This window comes from Corapipo altera, unplaced genomic scaffold (assembly GCF_003945725.1).
Source record: "Corapipo altera isolate COAL_440 unplaced genomic scaffold, ASM394572v1 180, whole genome shotgun sequence".
In the NCBI taxonomy this organism is placed as follows: Eukaryota; Metazoa; Chordata; class Aves; order Passeriformes; family Pipridae; genus Corapipo; species Corapipo altera.
Window position 1 is genome coordinate 5739375 of NW_020884915.1, and position 15817 is coordinate 5755191.

Sequence of the window (15817 nt, forward strand, 5' to 3'; positions counted from 1 at the left end):
GGGGATCATTACCCCCTGCTCTTTGTTTGCTTTGCCATCTAAATTTCAAGTAGAATCTGGCAGTTTGTTTCCGCACCAGAGCACGGCTGCAGCAGCCTCTCGGTCCATGTTTTCCCAAAAGAATCTCAGGATTGTCTGTGAGCTGTGCTGTCTGGCCAGACCCCTCATCCCGGGAGACATCGTGGTGGTCAGCGAGGCTTCAACAGGATGATGTGCCAGGCTGCAGTTCAGCTGGCAGGAGCTGAGCTAAAGCTGTTGGCAAATGTGGTTTCCATCAGGCCTGTCTGAGCTGCCCGTGGGGTATGGCTGCTTGTGAGCATTTGATTAGATAGATTTCAAGTGTTTTTCCATGTCATGAGTAAGAGGAGGTGGGAACTCGGAATATTTGAACAAGTTATGCTAACAATCCCAGCAGCAAACCTCTCCCAGAATTACAAAAAGCACACTAACTCAGAGGCAAGTTAAAACCACTCGGGTTCTTTTTCCAAGCTACAGTAGGGAAACAGCTGAACATAAATTTTTCTCAGTTCCCGTTCTGTATTTACTGATTTCGCAGTTTTTCCACTGTTTGAACGCTGGGTTTAGACATTCTTTCACATCCACAGTACACACGACATAAACATGTCCTTTTTGCATACCTGAAGTGCCACAGAGATGGATCTGACAGTGAAGAGTGTAGAGGACAAGCTTGATGCCCCTTAGTCTGCAAAGAGATACCAAATGATATGAGACCCCAAAAACTGAAGGACAAAAAGTAACACTGCCACAGCTATCACTGAGACTGAGAAGCTCAGTCCATGGTGAAATCCCAGGGGCAGAGTTTTGGTGCAAATCACTTCCTGAATGAATGGGAAATCCACCTCTGGTGCTTTTCTTGCAGTGTTCAGTCAGCCACTGTTAAAAACTGTTCTTAACATCGTGACCAGGCTTCTTGGAAAATCCCCAGGCCTAGAGGAGACCTCTCGGACACTAAAATTACCATCTACCACATAATGAAGATAATTGGGCTCACAGAACATCTCCGACTGCTGCTCACTCCACATCTTAGACACCACCTCTCCTTGAGGAAGTATGGAATTACCAGGGCTTTTTTAGAGCAAAGCTTTTATCCTGAAGCCAGCAGACTTCGAGCTGGGTGTTTTATCCTTTCATCCCTTTTCCCCACCCACTTCCTTTCCTACTGTAGAGAAATGAGTGAACTCTTTGTGATCTCTGCTTTCCGAAGGTTCCCTCACCCAAGCTGCTCTGCAGAATATCCCTGGCATCCCAGCTAACAGATGGCTGGGAGAGACAGCAGAGCTGCAAGGAATTAAGTCAATTATTCCCATTTCAGGATTGGTCCTGTTCGCTGCATTATGTAGCTTTTTAAGCATTTTCCATCCACTCAGATGAATATTTGTGTGTCATTTACAGAACAGGAACGAAATCTCTCCCTGAACCAAAATTTCCAACCTCAAGGTTGCTTGTTATTTTTGGAGTCGCCATTAGGCCTCGGGCAAAGGCTTAAGGGAAATCCCATCCTCTGTAGTTGGGCCAATAACACTGTAAACTTAAAGATGGACTGTCTTTTTCTGAGCTCAAGATTAGGCAATGGCCCAGCCTCTCACTGAGCCAGTAGCAGCAGTCAGAAAAACCACTGAGTGTGGCAATTCTTTTGGTAAGTGTTTGTGTCTGTTATTTTGACTCTTTGCTCTGGTTTGCTAAAAATTCCCTTTCATGTGCAAGTGTGGAATGTTCTTCTGTGACAGGAGAGCTGCCAAAACCTGAATCAGTCCTTTTTTTTATTTCTTCTTCTTTCATTTTTGCCCCCACTTCAGAAGAGAGGCTTCAAGTTAGAAAAAAAAGAGAATTAGGAAGTGCTGAGGCTTTCCAGGGCTCAGCACTTTCAAAGAGGGATGCCCAAGGACACCACTGACCCCCACTGGGTGTGGGTGGAAAGGGAAAGCTGCACAGCTGAGTGCTACCAAGAGTAGCCCCTGTTCAAGGTAATGGTGCTAAGGGTCAGCTGTCCTTGTGTGCATAACTGAAATCCCAGCTGAGCTCTCAAACTGGGTAGGAAGAGAGGGAGGAAAATCAGTCTATATACAAAAATAGTATATTTTGGTGTGCTAAATAAAAATTGAGATAGCCATGGCAGTGACCAAAGTGACACAGATGAAGAAGAGCATTAGTCTGCATTCAGGGTAATTCCAGTTTCGTCCCGTGTGAAATGACTGTGGGAGGGGAGGGCAGTTATAGCTACAGCTTGAAAACCATTATTCACCTCACTGTTGTTTCTTAATTTGCCTGTGGGTGGGTTCAGCTGGGAACTAAGGTCTCCAAAATCATGAGATGTGTATGTCCTGACAATTTTAATTTTACTGGTGTGGCAGCAATCTCATATTAAACAGCATTTTACTTTAAGGCACATCTTGCATCATCAGGTTGGGAGATTTACTGGCATCTGGACTACAGCAGAATGAAGCACCTGCTTCCCAGAGGATGTGCAGACCCACCCTTTCTTTGCTCTTTGTGGTCTTCACGCTGCTCCTGCAGCCTTCTATTTTGTGCAGGTATAACCCACACCAGGATTATTCCTTTTTCTCCCCCCTTCATATTCTCCTTTAAAGCTTATAAGTACAGTGGGCAGGGGTGGTTGTACTTATAAGCTTTAAAGGGAGGGCTGATGGATCACAAGCCCCCCTAAACACCTTATAAAATCACCAATTTTCAACACAAGAAAAAAGACAGTGATGGGAAAGAAAAGTAATTGTTACTGGGCTCAAAAAAGGCAAAATCACAGCTCACAGTATGGTGAGCACCACTGTTTTCCTTTGAAAAGCATATTAACTTATTACAACATGTATGTTGTTCCATAAAGCATTCCATGATTTTTTTTTTCCCCCTAGCACTTGGATGTATTACGCAGTTCTGGTGCACCTCTGCAGTAACCAGCAGTGTGGATTTTGGTAGCCATCCTCAGGCTTGCAAAACAGGCACAGGGACACGTGGAGCACTAACAGGGGCACGTAGGAGAAAGTTGGTGGGTGGATGGGTCAGACCCTTGGGGCTGGTAACGACACAGTTGCCTTGAGAAGAGAGCTACTTTAAAAACAAAACCATTTTTTGATTTTAGTTTTTGCCAGTGAGACTGGAAACCAAGGTTTCAGCTTACTCCTGGTATAGAGGGAGCTATGGCTCATCTAGGGGTGCTTTGCAAACACATGTTTCACCAAGGTTCCAACCCCATTTATTTCTACAGATAACAGCACTAATTTAAAAGTGATTTAGTCAGGTCACAGCTTTTGCATCTGCTACAGGTTCATTAAATTAACACCACTAATAGATTTGCTTTTTGGGGACCTGTCTTAGATGCCTGTTTGAATTGACAGAAGCCAGAGATACAATCTCCACCATGAAATTAATGCTGGGAATTTCAGAGGCTTAAACAGCACCTAAAACTTCAGCTGGGGCCAGAGGTAACATTTTTCTAAATGCTCTCCTCGCCCTGCTGCAGGATGGAGCTCTGGTGTCCTCAGCATGGGATGGACATGGACCTGTTGGAGTGAGTCCAGAGGAGGCTACAAAGATGCTCAGAGGGCTGGGGCACCTCTGCTGTGAGGAAAGGCTGAGAGAACTGGGGTTATTAGTCGAGAACAGAAACATCTGGGGAGACCTTAGAGCCCCTTCCAGCACCTAAAGGGGCTCCAAGAGAGCTGGAGAGGGACTTTGGACAGTGCAGGTAGTGACAGGGTAAGGGGCAATAGCTTCAGAGAGAGGGCAGGGTTAGGTTGAATATTTGGCAGAACTTCTTTCCTGTGAGGGTGGGGAGGCCCTGGCAGAGATGATCAGATGATGAGAACACCCAGCACTCACTGCATGGGGGCAAGGGCAGAATATTGACCTGTTGTGGTGTGACTCATGGGTCAATACTCACCTCTCTGCTCTCCTCTTCACACATGCAACTTCTGCAGGTACCTCCACACCAAGGTGGAGAGTTAAAGCTGACCTCATGTGCTGTCAACTTCTTTGCCATCATTTCCACAGGTGCAGAAATTGGTCAGCTGTGGCTAAGGTGTGCTAGACAGAGGGTTTGTGAGAGCAGCAGAAACCAGGGTGGGGAGGCAGCTTGTGCAAGAAGAGAGGAAACAAGAAGCAGAGTCTGGAGGGAAGATGGAGAAGGCGATGGAGACCGAGCTGATGTGTTTGTATCCAGACTCGATACCAAGCACAGTGTGCAAGTGACAGGGAAACCAAGTAAATCCCACCAAGAGAAAAAGCAGATAGAGAATCAGAACACCTGCAAACAGGTGAGACATGGAATCACCTGTGTTTGGGGGGTTATTACGAATGTCCCAAAATGAGGAGAAGTTACCCCAGCTGAAGATGCAGGGATCCCGGGAGGGGTTCTGTACCTTCCCACTCCTTTGGCTCTGTGTTGCTGACAGCAGTTGGTGGCAGCTGATGAACCTGTGGACTCTTCATTGCTCTTGTGCTTTTGCAGCTCAGTTTGTCCCCAACAAGCACCACCTGATGCGGGCAGAGGGACAGAAAAGTGGTGCTCCTGAGCCTGTGGAGGAACTGAATGAGCCTGGGAAGGCCCCTTGCTGACACTGTGCTTCAGTGTGGTTCGTCTGCACAGCTTGCAGCTCAGCTCAGGCACTGAACACAGACAAAATGAGTGTATCTGGTGGAGCAAATGGGACCAGATCTGTGCCTGTGACAAGCAGTCAGCTCAGGTATGATGTTTAACTTGATTTTTGCCGTGTTTTCCCTGTACCCTGGACTTTACTCAGCTGGGGATTTGCTAATGCCTTCTGTGCTTTAGAAGCTGCTGTGGGATGAAGGTGGGTAGATGAGGCACTTTGGGCCTGTGGAATAAGCACTTTGGCTGAATGTGTCTGAAACACCTGGCAGTGTCAGCGCTGTCATTAAGTGTCCCTCTTTAGTTTCCAGAATTAATCCCTCATAGAGGGAGGAGGCTGCTTTCACACCTTACAGAGCACTTTTCTTGGAGATGTACCATGTTGTAAATGTGCTACAAAACTGCCACGGGGGTCAACAGGTCCAGGTGTCTTCGTTCTTAGCACAGAGCAGCTGCAAGCAGAGACAAGGACATCCCATGCTGAACACCGCTCTCCCAGAGGGAACAGCACGTTCTGTGTGCTCTCAGTTGCTCAGCCAGGAAGCTCAGAAACCTGTGTTCAAAAACAGGAAAAGAAACAAAGAAAGAAAAGCCCCGAGAGCCTTGCTCTGGGGAGAGCAGTGGCAAACCTCACAGCTTCACAGCTGCTTCATTCTTTGACACAAAGGGTCACGTCTGTCTGCTCCACTCGGGATGCTCACGTGGGAAAGTTTGTGCAGAAGGATAGGGGAGTATAAATCAGAGTATTCCTCACAAACACACACAGCATCGCTCCCAAATTAGCTTCACATGTACAGAGGCATGTGGGTCTTCTCCTCTTTTAGTTCTGCTCTTAGGTCACCCTTCCCCTCCCAGGAGTGCAGGAGTTGCATTTTTTATTGTTTTTCCATCTCTTGTTTAACATCCACTTCTAATATTCTTCTTCCTGATCTCTAAGCATCTCTAATCCCTTTCCTGTGCTCCAACCTGTAATCAATTTAAAAAAGAATCAGAAGCACTAAGAGAGATGTGAGTGTAATTGTGGCTCGACCTAGTCAGTGAATGTTTGCTTGAGGTTTAAAGCTGGTGATTATGATTGAAATCTAACTATCTGGGCCATGAGCCTCTGGTGGAAATCCAATAGTAAAGATGCCATGTGAGGCAAGCATCTGACATCTGCAAATGGGTGCCATCTGTTTCTTCTTTTAAGAGTATTAACCATCTAAGAAAGGAAAAGAGATGCATGAAACTTGGTCTGAGGTCAAAAGAGTGTGAGTGAGATCAGGGTTTTGGCTGCAAAGTAAAATAGGGTATAGATTCACACTCACCTCCCCCCCACACTGCTCTTTTTTTGCAAGTGGAAAAGAGATAATTGCAGTAGACACACAGTACATACCTCCAGATTTGGGGGAAGTCAGCGTGCAGAGGTAGTGATACAGCCCAGGCTTCTTTTTAGGGCCAGAACAAGGCCTTTTTTCTAAATGAGGAAGTGAGTAACTTCAGAAGGCAAAATTTTGACTCAGCATTTTGCAGTTCTACTTCTGCTCCCACCCTTAGGCACTCATGTCTGGGCCAGGAACAGCTCATGCCTTCCCTTTTCCTGGCACACTTTGCCCCCGTGGTCAGTAGTGATGGAGCTGGTGTGTGTTCACCTCTCACCCCTCCCACCTCCTGGTACTGCTTCAAACCCCAGGAGCTTCAGCACTGCTTGGCTACTCTGCAATCCCACCGGCTCTGGCCTGCCAGGGATTTGGGACTGACTTCTCTGTCTCTGTTTTTAAGTGTTATAAACCAGTAGTTTTCACAGTTTAACAAAAATTCCTTATAATTTAAAAGCTCTATGTCATGTAACACTGGAGTGTTCTTGGTCCAGGATTGATGGCTCAAGGCAAGCATTTGGAGGCACCAATGTGGCAGCTCAGAGAGGTTCTGCTGAGCTCTGGGCAGTGGCAGCAGGACTGTTGCTGGTCCCCTGGCAGGCTCTGGAATGTTTATAGTACAGGGCAGTGCACTGGAGCAATGTCATCCCTTTAACAGCACGTAAGAAGAGATTTGCTGTGCAATTAATTTTGCTCTTGTTGTGAATGTTTGCTCTCGTTTGCTTATGCTCCCAGTCTTACATGAGAGCATCTTTCTGCATTTTGATGCAGATTGTGCACATCCCCAGTGCCTTATCTGACACGAGGAGTGGTACAATAATGTGACTCTCCATTAAAAAAAATGAAGTTATTTTTAAAAGAATTGAAAGGTATGTAAGGTGGGTAACTAGAGAAGCCTACCCACTGCTAAAAGTCATGTTTCTTTTCACTAGAGGTTGAAAGGATAATATAAATTTTCATATTAAACAGGAGAGCTTTGCTGAAGAGAGTTGCCTTGGCCCCACTGTGTGCAGTAAACATTTGGTGCAAGAAGGAACACGGGATTAGAGAAAGACAAACTCCATGAACCCCGTTTTCAGACCGTGGGAGTAGAATCAGAACCTCCCATTAAAACAGGAACATGGGGCTTTTTTTTACAGCTCCGTGGAAGTCACACATTGTGTGCAGCACTCACATATTCATGAGGCACAATGAGCAGTTACAGTGTAAAAACTGCTGGTGTCTCACTTCCACCAGGCAAATGCTTTCGAGGGAGAAGGGGGGATGATTTCTGGTAGTGAGAGGTTTTTCAGGCTGCAAATTTCGATGGAAAGAGGGAACTCTTTAGAGTGGCCGATAACAGAACATCTGCAGGTCCCCCGCGAAGCCTCTGCCCTTACAATAACTCACATCCCCAAAAGCAGCTGTGCCAGTGGCAGGGATTTCACACTGCTCTTATTTCCCTGAGTCAGATCCCAGCTGTGGGCAGCACCGTGAATGCCCTGATCTGTGAAACAATAAAGCTCTCTGTCGCCAGTGAAATCAGTTTGACCCCTGCTGCTGCAGGGTAAGGCACGTTCTGCCACCTCTCAGAGTGCACATTACCTGTCTCTGTGTACCTGAACCATTTAGACCTGGAGGTTGTGACTTGGCCTGAAGGCTCACAGACAAGACCCACCTCCTGCTTGTCCACAGAGACTTTCTGGTCCAGGTTTGCCTGGAACATATCCCCAGAACAACTGTGGCTCAGAGAGTATCTGAAAGATTTTTGAAGAGGAATAGCTAAAAAAATAAAGACTTTTTTTTTTTCCCTGCCAAATAGGATGAGGAAAGTGCTTTAGTGGAAAATTTGGTGCCAAGAAATCTTTTTAATGCTTTTTAGATTTTTCTTAGGTACCTCTAGCAAGGCCACATTGTATTTCTGTATGAAGGTACCATTATGTATATACCAGCAATGCAAATAATCAGGGCTGCATCAGGGATGACTCATAGCTCTATTACTTTGTAAGCGTCGTGACATCTCTCCATGCAAATTGTTGCCATCAGCCTCATATTTGAATCTGTGTGTGGCTCATACAGAGCTGTGGACACAGACCCTGATCTGTGAGACATTGCTGGGGTGTATCTGAAATGGCAACTCTCAATGTGTTTTGCTCTCTGCCTGAGAATTGTTTTACCCTCAAATTAAAAAAAAAGCCAGAGCCAGAGCTGGTAAAAAGGGCTGTTGCACCTTTGCACGTGGATAGTGAAGGGCTGGGTGTAAGTGTTTACGTGGGCTCTTTGCTCACACCTGACCTGGGTGCAAGTGTTTACGTGGGCTCTTTGCTCGTGCCTGACCTGCTGTGGTCCAGCAGCTGGGTGGGTGTTGCTCTTGTGACCTCTGCCCTGAGCCTGCCAAGCTGCCATCTGCCAGAGTCTAAAGCACTAACCTGAATCCAGCTGATGGTCTCGTGGATAAGATCCAAAGCTCTTCGGCTCACAGTCAGTGCTCTGAATATGTCCATGCAAGTGTTTCTGGATACCCTGGATCCATAAGGATCTCTAGCTCATCCAGGACATCCACAAATATTTGCATGTATTCAGAGTGGGCAAACGTTTATGAATACCTTGAATAAGTAGAAGCCCTGGAGGTTGAGAGGATTGCAAATCCTCTCTGTATTCTTTCCACAGGCATCAGTGAGAACAGTAATTACTTCACAGCATAAGATGGAGAAGAAGCAGCTCATCACTCAGGGCCAAAGCTCTGCATGCAAACTGGCCACAGTGGGGCACTGAATGGAGGTGCTGCCCTGTAAAAGGCAGGACATGTCCCCAGTCACTGGGGACAACAAAGAGCCCTGTGCTGCCGAAGTTCACCGGTTGCAATTACATACATTCCTCTGTTTCTAGCACATGATACCACCACTGCATCTCCAAATCAAAACAGTGGAGCTGCTTCCCTGCCTGCCCCTCATCTGTGATGTGTCGGGTGTGAGCTGTTCAGGGCAGCTACTGCTTCTTGCTGTGAACATTCTCACAGCTTTGGCTGAAAGGAGTCTTGCTGTCCCCACGGTCTCTTGCCAAATCTGCACTGGTGCCGGGCTGTTTGAAGGTAGCACATCCCTCTCCCGACACAGCTCCACACACAGCAAGGCAGTTCGGATCTCCTCCGACCTCCAGGGCTGCACCTCATCTCCAACCACACCAAGGAAGCCAAGTGGCACAGGGAGGAATATTTTATTGCAGTTTTCTACACTGTCAGGGCAGGAAAGTCCTGCCCTGTTGCCTCATTGGGTTGACTTAACTCCCCTTTTGCCTTACTGAGCTAAAGCCCTTGATGTTTTGGTGTCAGGGATGCCCAGTCAGAAGGGCAGAGATCTGCCTGCCCCAAATAGGCTCAGTGACGACTCCTGCATGCAGGTTGTTGATCTCCTCTAATTGCTGCCGCGTCAGCAGCCACATCAGACTGTCTGGGATGACGGTGGGAGAGCGTGTAATCCCTGCAAATTCCCCCCTCACCTGAACCCTTTGCGTCCGTGGGGAAGATTTACCGACCGTCTGCGAGGAGCTCTCAGGGGATAAAAGCAGCGTTAATGGTTGGAGGGTTTCAAACCTCAGCGAAGGCATCACCTGCCTTTGTGATCTGATGAACCCGAGCTGATGAGCAAGAGCTGCACTGCCCAGAGTTGTTTGAGTGCCAGCTGTGCCAGCTGTGCCTGCTGCCACCCAGCACTGCAGCCTGTCAGGGGACTCACTAGTGCAAGACATTAGAGGAAAACCAGGAGAGAGAATTTTTCTGGAGTACACATCGCTCCCAAACTCCTCTGAATCGTGCCGAAATGGAGGGACCTGCCTCAGTGCTGTGCCTGAGAACCTGCTACATAAAACACTGCAAACCACTCCGTGCCACTGAAAATCCACCCGAGCTGGGACAATCCCACCTCTCCAGGAGCTGCAGTTGCTCTCACAGGATGGTGCAAAAAAGGCACTCAAACACTGTTAGCAAGTGTGCCTTGCCCATCATCCCAGAATATCCAGGCTTCCAGGATATTAAGGTTTGTATGCAAAACCTCTCTTTACAATATGTGATAAATGCTACCTGTTCTTCTGTAAGAGGAAAAATTCCCCAGTGTCCTGGAGAGCTGATATTTGATACAATAATAAGGTTTGCACTGTGGTTTGGTATAGAAAAACTTGACTTGAATGAGTTTTATTCTGCTACATTTTAAAGTTTATTATTATTTTAGGTTGATTTTATTTTTTTAGACGATTTTAAGAAGTTTTAGTTAGGAAGACTACTTTTTAGTCAAGTTTTAGTGTTCTCCAATTCCCTAACTTCTTCCAAAAGTACAACCACTCTAGGCAGGGGCATTTGATTTGCTGGGTCCCTTCCAGAATGAAGTGTGATGGAAGAATGAGAGATCAAAAACCTGATTGCTTTTCAGTTTACATGACATGTCCAACCCACTATTTCTCATTTGAGTTCAATGTTTTTCATTCATTACTAGTAGGCAACATGTCAAAGGCTGATGATGGAGTGCCCTGCTGAGACATTGCTGGGCTCTGAATCCAGATTTGTGGCTGGACCCTTAGAGAGTACCCAGCCTTAATTAGAGATTGTCAAAAACTGCATGAGTGATGGCTTTTTTTATATACCAAAGGCATTGTCAGGCATAATAAATGGTTGCAAAATGTTCCACAATCCCACTGTGGCTGTCACCCACATACAGTATAGTGTTTCTTTTTATTGATTAGAAACAGTAATATAATGTAAACCAGTTCTTCCTTCAAGACAATCTGCTAAGGTTTTCAGAGAAAAAGCCATGCTCTGCTCTGACTTGCTATACAGAAACCAGCTGTCCCTCCTGGTAGCATGAGACAGGTCAGGGTGTCTTGGAATACCTGTGAGAAAGGTGGGAATGGCAGAGCAGTGACTTGGAAAACCCAGGAGACATTAAACTGTGGACATGGAGAGTCAACCTTTCACATGGTGAATTTCCAGCAATCTATAAAAGGACTCACAGCATGGATATTCCCCTGAAATCAACCTAAAGACATCCAGTGGGGGCTGGATCAGGTCTTCGACTATTCAAATAACTCAGGTGTGAATTTGGCCTGCAATGGGAAAGGAGGAGAAAAATTTATGCACATGTATGCTGTGATGTGGTGCCACAATAACAAAGTTCGTAGTTTTAAGATGTAGAAATAAATTGTATGTGAAAATTGCAATTCTTGTAAAAATACACTGAAGTTCAGCACATATTTACCTGGGATTAAGGAAAAGGGGGAAAATAAAATCTCTTAGAAGTGGGATCTGTTTTTACCTTGGGAAAGAGCAGCTACAGGCTAAGGGGATTTTAAAAAGATAAACCTAAAATTCTGTTGATACAGATAGGTGAGAGATTCTTTCAGAAAGTTAGATTTTCACAGAGGCTACAGAAAATTGTGGCAGTACACCAGAGTGGGTAGGAGGTAAAAATGATCAGCATTCATTAAGCTCAGCATTAATTAAGCTCAGCCCAATGGACTTCTGTTTCAGAGAGGGATTGCTACCAAAATGCATGGTCTTCAGATTATTTGGATTAAGAAGCTCAAATGTTCTCTAACAGTTCTTCACTATATAGAATCACACACTTTAGACCCTTTTTCTGCTTAAGCCAGCATATTTTAATTCAGATTTCTTTCTCTCTTCTGCCCCCAACCCTGTTTTTTTCTCTCCCCCCCCTTCCATTTAAAATAGCTATCAAGAAGTTATGTGGGAATTCCAGGCTTCAACCAACTTTTCCAGGATTTGGAAAGAGGAAAGAACTCCTCATCCCAGCTGAACGATTTTTCAAGGAGACCTTTGTTAACCCATTGCTTGGGGAGCTCCCGGAGAGGCTCCTTGGAAGGGCCCCTGGCAACCAGCACTGCCTTCCACGACAAACCACTGCAGGAGTATTTCAATGAGAGGCTGCTGGAGCTGGGGAGCTATGGAAGCAAGAGATCCAACAGGAAAACAAAAGCATTTGGTGATCAGAGCCCCCAGCGAGGCTCCCGGCGCAGGGGCAGCTGCAGCGCTGTCCTGGTGACAGGGCAGGACAGGGAGGGGTCCTGTGTGACAGCAAACCAGGACAGCCAGAAAGGGATCCAGTGGAACGGTCAGGACAAAATCCAGAACGTCCTGAAGCTCTATAAAACTGACTGTTTGGACATTCTGACAATGCACATCACCGCTCCCCTAGAAGCATTCGTGCAGAAGAAATGACGCCGAGGCTGGTTACAGCTTTCCCAGGAAAAATTGTTCCTGTTCAGCACCACCCCGACTTTAGCTCATATATTTCAACCCCCTCTGACACAGAAAGATGCTTGTTTGGGGGAGGAAATAGTCTCTCATTTTGTGTTCTTGATTTACATTGCATAGATTTGTTTTCAACTATTTTCTGCAGAGAATCAGCATAATTGCCCCATAGGTGTGACTCATAGCAGTGTTCTAAATATGTGCATATATTACTTAAATGCTTACATGGCCTCAAAAAAGATGGTGTCAGAGGAGTAGCTTGTTTCCTATTGTGGAGTTTGTGTTAGTTAATCTGAAGAATGAATGTTGTGTTCAGCCTAGTTACTTTGCTTGTTTTAAGCCTCCTGGATTTATCACTGTGGCCCAACTAATTTATGGTATTATTCTGACTTATTTCTGACAGAGACGCAAATAGTTGATGAGAAATTATTGATTTTCACTCATTGCCACATGTAATCTCCAGCTGGATCACTGTAAGAGCTTGACACGTGAAGAAGCAAACACGGAGAGAAGATTTACTTTTAAATATGATCAACTATTATGGTTTCATTTGCAGACTCAAAAACCTTTGAGCTAAAAACCACTGCAAGGGCAAAGAGGAAAAAAATGCTAGATTCAAGTCAGAATGATGGAATTAAGCATGAAAGAAGGCTCCTTCCTACTTTCCTACTGTAAATATGAGAACAACACAGCAAATTCTTAATGTAATCTGAGCTTCAAATTGTTTATGGGATTAGTATTTATCGTGGTCGTGTAAGTATACAATGTCAGCTGCAGCTGAAGCTTTTCATTGTGGGAAATGTCAATGTTTAATTCCACAGTGCAATGACTGAATACCAGACCCAAAGTGGTGCAATGATTTTAAGCTTCCAGAAACATCTACCAGTGCCTGTGGTACCATTGGCAATAAATTCATTACAGTGTTGGTTTGAATTGATGTCTTCTCTCTTTCCTTTCAGACTTGTTTTATTGTGATTTAACAATTAAGCCATGCCCCTGGCTAGACCTAATCCCTTCCAGTGCTGACTCCTCTCCATCACTTTTCCCTCCTTGTTCCTCCCATTTCTTCAGTCCTTGTGAAACTTGCCCCAAAGTGTGCCTTGTCCCTTCTGCAGGTCATATTTTCCTTCTTCCCAACACCTATTTGCAGAAATATTTCTTCTACAGTGTCTCCTCAGCTCTTGGGCCACATCTTTCTGTCTTTCAGAGTGTGTGGATGCAGAAAGGAGAGGGCAGATTAAGGAACCTCTCACACCCCTCCTGCCAGTTCCTTCAGGAAACAGCCAAGAGCTTCCCCCCAAAAATGGAAACGAAACATATAAGAGTCATCCCACACCCCTTCCCCAGTCCTGGGATCAAGATGACCCAAGGCAACTGAGATGGGATCCTGAGAGCTCTCAGCCCTTTGTGTGTGGGAGAAAGCACTGCACACTTAGGCCAAATGAATTTTTAAGAATTCCCAGTTGCCTTCCTGCTGCAAATGGAGGGAGCAGCCAATTAGGTGAGATTTTTCCCTGCAGGAAAATATTTTTCTTTTTCAGATTTAAATGAAAGTCTGAAACCCACAATGTGTTAGGGGATGCCATTGAGGGGATGCATCTGGTTCTCACTGTGAGTTTGCCAGGGGTTAGTTTCTCCTCTAGGAGTGAATGCATAGTAATAACAGAGTATTATGAGAGGGCATAATAATAACAGTGCATAAGGAGAAGGGAACAATATTAATGGAACACAGGCAACCTTAATTCTTTCATTCCTTAAACATGTGGCTTAGCACCCCTGAATGCGTGCTTTTGAAGTTTAGTTTTGCAAATAATTTCCAATCTACAAGCTTTTTGAAAAAAAAAAAAAAAAGGCAAACTGCTTGCCTTCCTGCTCCTGATATTTTAATGGTTATCACACTGCAATGACCCCAGATTAGCAGGCCTGGAGTATCTTGAGTGTCTCTGCAGACCTCTGCCATATAAACTAACAGAGGTATGTGGAGACAGGCACTCACATTTGCTGACAGCAAAGGAGAAAACTTCTCTTGAATTAAGAAAAAAATTAGTAGTGATAGATCATAATTAAAATAAAATCCAGAAAACCAAGTACTTTCTTCACTGAGAGAGTGGTCAGGCCTTGGAAGAGGCTGCCCAGGAGGTGGTGGAGTCACCATCCCTGGATGTGGCACTCACTGCTCTGGTTAATTGACAGGGTGGTGTTTGGTCAAAGGCTGGACTTGATGATTTTGGAAATCTTTTCCAACCTTAATGAATCTGTGATCCTGTGATTTACCCAAGCATCTGTAAATGGGCTATCCAAGCTGCTCAGCCTCTGGGCAGTCACTCTTCTCCACTCAGGACAAGGTAGGGCACCAGCTCTTAACAGGCCCTATTTTAATTTTATTTTTTTACTTTTACTGAATACCAAAAGTGAAATAGAATCACAAAATCCAAAAAATTAGGCTTTGACTTGGCAGCAACTTGTGCTGTTTACTCACTCAGAAGAACCCCATAGACCTTAAATTGCACAGTCAGGCCCATTTATGGTATTTTTCATCTGTTAAGCACCCTAGGGAATTAAAAAAGTTGACATGCTTTTTAAATTGGATTTCCTTCAAAACTGTGTCACGACTTCCCTCTGAGAAGTTGCCCATCTCATGTCAGAGGTAGTGGAAAAGTCTGAGGAAGATTACATCTCCCAGGAGGGAACATATCTAGATGTTCAGAAAAGACATGAAGTTACAGAGAGAAAAACCCCCGCCAAGAACTGTTAAGAGAAGGAATAAAATTTCATCTCCTCTCAGGTTGTTAAAATCTTGTGAAAAATGGCCTGGGTTTGTTTGGAAAGTGAGAATATGCACAACCTGAGTTTATACAGTCTATTACCTTAGGTTTCACTGACTTTAGCTGTTGGATGCAGCTGCTTCTTTCATGCAGTTAATCTGTTTTCACAATGTTCTTTCAAGAAACTCGATGCAGACACTGCTTGCCATTAGCAGTCTCATAAAAATATTCTTTATGCCTCCCCGAAAAATTCTTCTTTCTCCTCTTAACAACAAAAGCAGTGTATCACTTCCCTCCTGGAGATTTTGCAGCCACTCTTTATCTCTGTTTTAGATCTTTCTGTGGGGAATACTGAACAGCACACTTGGCTGGATGTTGTTTTCCTTCTGTAAGCATATTCTCTCTGCCAGACTGGAGCAAAGTCCTCTGTAGGGCCTCATAAATCAGCGCTCACCTTACTTTAAAACATATTTCATGTCTTCTCAAGCCTGTGTCCCTACTGGTGAGTTTGTCATCCTCTCCTTGGACTTACCTTTAAGGCTTTGAAGAGCAGAGAGAGGCTGGGGAGGTGAGGATAGAAGGCAGAGGAAGGAGGTGCCAGGGGAAACATAACCTGCTTTCAAATGAGAATCTGAACCTTCACAAAGGGAGATATAACCTCAGTTTGGTTTTTGGTTCCCTCAGTCTTCCTGAAGATGTGATGGGACAGAAAACACAAAACATATGAAGCCACAAAAGCATCCAGAAAGGTATGGACTGCATCCTACTCTCCCAGTAATCATCCTCAGGATTCCAAGGACTTCAGGAGTCTCCGTTTGATTACATGTCTCAT

At 45.1% G+C, this 15817-nt stretch overlaps 1 protein-coding gene and 1 long non-coding RNA gene across 2 annotated transcripts; one reads left to right on the top strand and one right to left on the bottom strand.

The window, feature by feature from the left end:
• Positions 1-353: 353 nt before the first annotated feature.
• LOC113952828 lies at positions 354-4599 on the bottom strand. The gene is made up of 3 exons (XR_003529666.1): positions 4395-4599; positions 3917-4279; positions 354-703 (listed from the first exon to the last, which is right to left on the bottom strand). It is a non-coding gene; the product is annotated as an uncharacterized LOC113952828 (long non-coding RNA).
• A 4911-nt stretch (positions 4600-9510) lies between these two features.
• Positions 9511-13104, top strand: LOC113952819. The gene is made up of 2 exons (XM_027655284.1): positions 9511-9995; positions 11681-13104. Exons 1-2 carry the CDS (start codon positions 9780-9782, stop codon positions 12185-12187), a joined length of 723 nt encoding a protein of 240 aa, XP_027511085.1. The 5' UTR covers positions 9511-9779; the 3' UTR covers positions 12188-13104.
• Positions 13105-15817: the final 2713 nt, after the last annotated feature.

Bases quoted from the DNA above. Each gene is read 5' to 3' on its own strand.
- LOC113952819 (XM_027655284.1), top strand. From the start codon at position 9,780: ATGGAGGGACCTGCCTCAGTGCTGTGCCTGAGAACCTGCTACATAAAA. The intron at 9,996-11,680 runs GTTTGTATGCAA...CATTTAAAATAG, and splicing joins CAGGCTTCCAGGATATTAAG to CTATCAAGAAGTTATGTGGG.